Source organism: Balaenoptera acutorostrata, chromosome 2, assembly GCF_949987535.1.
Source record: "Balaenoptera acutorostrata chromosome 2, mBalAcu1.1, whole genome shotgun sequence".
In the NCBI taxonomy this organism is placed as follows: domain Eukaryota; kingdom Metazoa; phylum Chordata; class Mammalia; order Artiodactyla; family Balaenopteridae; genus Balaenoptera; species Balaenoptera acutorostrata.
In genome coordinates, this window is record NC_080065.1 from 174,064,005 (window position 1) to 174,068,131 (window position 4,127).

At 58.1% G+C, this 4,127-nt stretch overlaps 1 protein-coding gene across 1 annotated transcript; it reads left to right on the plus strand.

Annotated features, from left to right (window-relative positions):
- Positions 1-1,261: 1,261 nt before the first annotated feature.
- On the plus strand, positions 1,262-3,765 carry BST2 (bone marrow stromal cell antigen 2). Its single transcript, XM_007195495.3, has 5 exons — positions 1,262-1,630; positions 2,430-2,484; positions 2,764-2,824; positions 3,092-3,210; positions 3,463-3,765. The coding sequence occupies exons 1-4, from the start codon at positions 1,364-1,366 to the stop codon at positions 3,189-3,191; spliced, it is 483 nt and encodes a 160-aa protein (XP_007195557.2). The 5' UTR covers positions 1,262-1,363; the 3' UTR covers positions 3,192-3,210; positions 3,463-3,765.
- Positions 3,766-4,127: the final 362 nt, after the last annotated feature.

The following is a 4,127-nucleotide window of genomic DNA, read 5'->3' on the forward strand; positions in this document are numbered from 1 at the left end:
TGCCCTACGCACAGTGAGGCCAAACAAACCAAAACGTCAGAGTTTGGAGCAGAGAAAGGTTTATCACAGGGCCATGCAAGGAGGCGGATGGCTCGTGAACTCGGGGTTCAGAAAAACCGTGAACTCCCCGAAGGGTTTCAGCAAAACATTTTTAAAGGCCAGGTATGGGGGCGGTGGGTGGGTGGGAGGTGTTGGTCACAGGGTCTGTGATCAGCTCGTGCACAATTCTGATTGGCTGATGGTGACGTAACAGGGTGGTGTCACAGGGGTTAACATGATCAATCCTCAGGCACCACTAGGCCTGGGGGCTACATGCTCATGGTCATCAAGTAGTTAACATCTTCCATTTGGTGAGGGAGGCATTTCACTTCTGTAAAAACAACTCAGGAATGTGCATTAGATACTGTTATTTAGGTACTTCAGAGAGGAGCTGAAGCAGAAGATATGGGGGAAGAGCCTGCCCAGGGAAGGCCCCATAGGGTCCTGCTCGCTTACAGCTCAGAGGGTTTATGTGGAGTCCTGGGGTGGTAGGGGCAGATTGTGGAAGTAGGAGCCGGTTCCTGGGTGGAGCTAGAACAGGGACCTGGTTTGTTGGCTGGGGCAGCCTCTGGTGGGCAAATGGGGGGACTGCAGCCTTAGTCTCATGGGTCCATCCAGATCGTCTCCCCGCTCCCACAGGCTATGGTCCCTCCTCTGACACCCTCCATGGCTCCCTATGGTCCCCTTGGTGGGGGGGGGGGAGTGGCAGGGATGCTAAGTGAACCCCTGCTAGGTCACCAGGGAGACCCCTGAATTCAAAACCCAGCCTCTTCAGTCAGACCCAGACCCTGTCCCCAGTCCACTAGTCACCTCTCAGCCTCAGTTTCCCCAGCTGGGGACTTGGGAACCAAAAACGCCCTCGGCCTCTTCAGGTCGTGGTACAGATGAACACAAAGCTGGCATGCACTAGGCACTCAGTAACTGCAGTTGTCACCCTCAGAAACATGAAGGAGAAGGGCAGGGACTTGAGATGGGGTGTCGCAGGTAGCCCCAGTTCCCTCCCACAGGATCTCACCGGCCAGCAACCAACCCAGAAAGTCCCGAGGCCATAATTAGGCAGAAACAACCCACCTCTTTTTCTGGGAAAGCGAAACAGGAAACCGAAACAGAAAGCCTGGGCTCTGCTCAGCCTGCAGAGTCCCCATTCAAGCATCTCCAAGTCAGAGGATCCTGCTGGAACTTGTCATTGGTCGGCACAGCTCCTATGCTAATAAGTGGGTAGCCCCAGCCCAGAGGAGATTCCAGCGCCCTCCCCTAACTCCCGTCCAGTCCCTACGGGCAGATCTGGAGGGCACCTACTTTGTACCACTACAGCCCTGTGCCCATGGTTGACCACTTGAATGAGTCGGTGCTGCGCTGCGGCAAGCTGCCACGGTGCGTGTGCTTCCTGCTGCTTCTGGTCACACTGATGGTTATCCTCGTGCCCCTGATCATCTTCGTTGTCAGGGCCGACAGCAAGGACTGCACGGATGGCCTCCAAGCAGAGCGGGAGTGTCAGAACCTCACTCGACACGTGCAGCACCAGCTAACCCAGGCCCAGGAAGTCTTACACAAGATGGAGGTCCAGGCCGCCACCTGCAACCAGACAGTGGTAAGCCACTGCACCCCCTAGAGAGAGCCCTGTACTTGCGGGGGTTCTTACAGGGTCTACGTGGAGATCAAGATGATAGACCTTAAAACTCCCCCCTGGATGTCCCCAACAGGGTTTGGAGACCTCTAAACTCTCTCCAGGGTGCTAGTGTGGGGTGGGGTCTTAAAACTTCCCAGAGCACCCAAATCAGGGGCCTCAGTATCCCTGCTAGGATATGGGGGAATCTCCAGACTCCAGGGCACTGGTGTGTGGGAGCTAGAAACTCCCCTCGGGCCCCAGTCTTGGGGGAGCAGAAGTCCCCTCTAGGGGTTGGGATCGGGACCTCACCAGGTCCCAAAGAAAGAAGAGGCTCTTGATACTTCCACTGCATCCTGAGAGACTTTGGAATTTTCATCTGTGTCCTGATATGGGGGAACCTTGAAACTCCCACTGGACCTCTACTTGGACTCCGAAATCCCCCCTGTGCTCTGGTTTTGGGAGGACCTCTCAATCTTCTCGGGCAATAGCCTGGGGGATCTGGAAACTTCTCCTAGAGTTTGGGCATGGGGAGCTTCCAAATTCTCTTGGGGAGGGCCTCAAAACTCCCATTTCGAGGATCACACCCTTATCGGTGGCCCTGGGAGGGTGGGAGGTTGTGGCCACTCTTCAAGGTGGGAGACTGAGGTGCAGGGGACGGTCGGAGTGGAAACTGAAGGGGGTTTGGACCCGAGCTCCTCTGATCCCAGGGCCTAAGGAGGGGTCCAGGGCCCAAGGACAGAAGTCCAGTTTCCCACACCCCACCCCCACCCCCGCGTCGCAGGTGACCCTGAGGGACTCTCTGAAGATGGAGCAGGCACGGGTGGCGGAGCTTCAGGGTGAGAAAAGCACGAGGCCAGCGTTCCACGGAGGCGGCTCCGAGGGGTGGGCCAGATATTGAAGAGGACTGAGAAGGGAGGGTCCCAGGGTTGGGGTCGGGAGGGAGGGATGGGGCCAGATTCCATCTGGAGTAGGGGAGGGGGGAGCACGCCAGGTTTCCCAGCGTGGGTTGAATGAGGGCGGGGCTAGAGGCGGGGACTTGTCCCGGGTTGGAGCCAGGTGAGTGGGCGTGGTCAGTGTGTTGACGCGCCCCTTGATTCTGTACCCGACCCCACCAGGAGAGGTCAAGATTTTGAACCGGAAGCTGGAGGACACTTTGGAGGAGGTGCAGAGACTAAGGTCCGAGACGACCCCCCACCCCCGGCTACTCCCCTTTCACCCCACCCCGAAGACTCGCGACCCCCTTGGCTTCCAAAAACCCCGTTGCTCAGGGGGCAAAGTTTAAGTCCCAGCCTTGTCCCTTGTGTCACACAGCCATGGGCTGGCCGCTGCCACCTCTCCTCCCCAGTGACTTGGTGGGGGAGGAGTGGAGATTCTTGGGGGCGCAGCCTCCAGCTGCTGGAGCCGGCCCGGCAGCTACCTGAGTTGTCCCGATCTCTACTCCAGAAGGGGGAGTGAGGCCTCAGCTGAGAACAACTCTTCTAGCTGCTGGAGCGTCCTGTTCGCTGTGGTCGTGGTCGTGGTCCTCAAGGCTCTGCTGATCTGAGGTCCCAGAAAGCCGGCCGGTAAGGAGGGGGCAGCTCGGGGGAGAAGAAAGCTGGGAAAGGATGGGAGTCGGGGATGGGTCACGGTCTGGGGAGGTGGCCTACCTGCGGGGCAGAGGGCTGGGCACCGAGGAGGAGAAGAATCTTGGGGAGGGAGGGAGAGCCCAGTGAGCAAGGAGGGGATGGGGGGGGCGGTCCTGGAGCGGGGCAGGGCTTGGGGGGGCGGAGCCCGTGTTGTATCTGCCTCTGAGTCCCTGTTTTGATGTCTTTTAGGCCACAACCTGGACTGGTTCGGTTCCCTCTCTGCTTCCCCCTTTGAGGCTTCCTGACCTGGCCCGTTCTGAGGGGACCACATGGCAACACGGTTGTGGGGAGGAGAGGGGGGATGGGGTAGCCTAAGGGGTCCATGGGGCAGCTCTGGAGGGATACCTTGGGCATGGAGAAGTAGCGGAGTTGGCCCAAGGCTGCCCTAGAGCTGAGGAGGGCATGGGGGTGGAAGGTGGGGCACCTGCTTCTTGCTGACACGGTTTCTAGAAAGTCACTTTCTTCTGGGGTCTTTGGGCTCCAAAAAAGTAAACACCCCTCTAGGGGGGGAAAAACTTTACTCTCAAGTTTTTGGAGTGTTATTGTGTCACCCCCAAGCATCTGGGGCCTGCCCTGCGTGCCAGGGTGGACACCCATTGACATCCACATCCAGCTTTCCCTGCTCTAGAATGTTCTCAGGAATCCCTGCGTTTCTGGCAGTCACCACCCCACTGCCTCCCCAGCCCTCTTCTCCATTTGGATCGTCTTAAAGAACTCTACACCCTCATCAGCCTGCCTGCAGTGTTCTGCTCTCATCTCGCCGGGATCTTCTGATGGCGGCAGTCCCATGAGGAAACCAAGGCTGTGGATGAGGGACACTTTGTCCTGGTTCCCAATCCCTTCCCACAGAAAGT

Coding starts and splice junctions, on each gene's coding strand:
- BST2 (XM_007195495.3), top strand. CDS start 1,364: ATGGTTGACCACTTGAATGAGTCGGTGCTGCGCTGCGGCAAGCTGCCA. Junction 1,631..2,429: donor CCACCTGCAACCAGACAGTG/GTAAGCCACTGC, acceptor CCCGCGTCGCAG/GTGACCCTGAGGGACTCTCT. Junction 2,485..2,763: donor ACGGGTGGCGGAGCTTCAGG/GTGAGAAAAGCA, acceptor CGACCCCACCAG/GAGAGGTCAAGATTTTGAAC.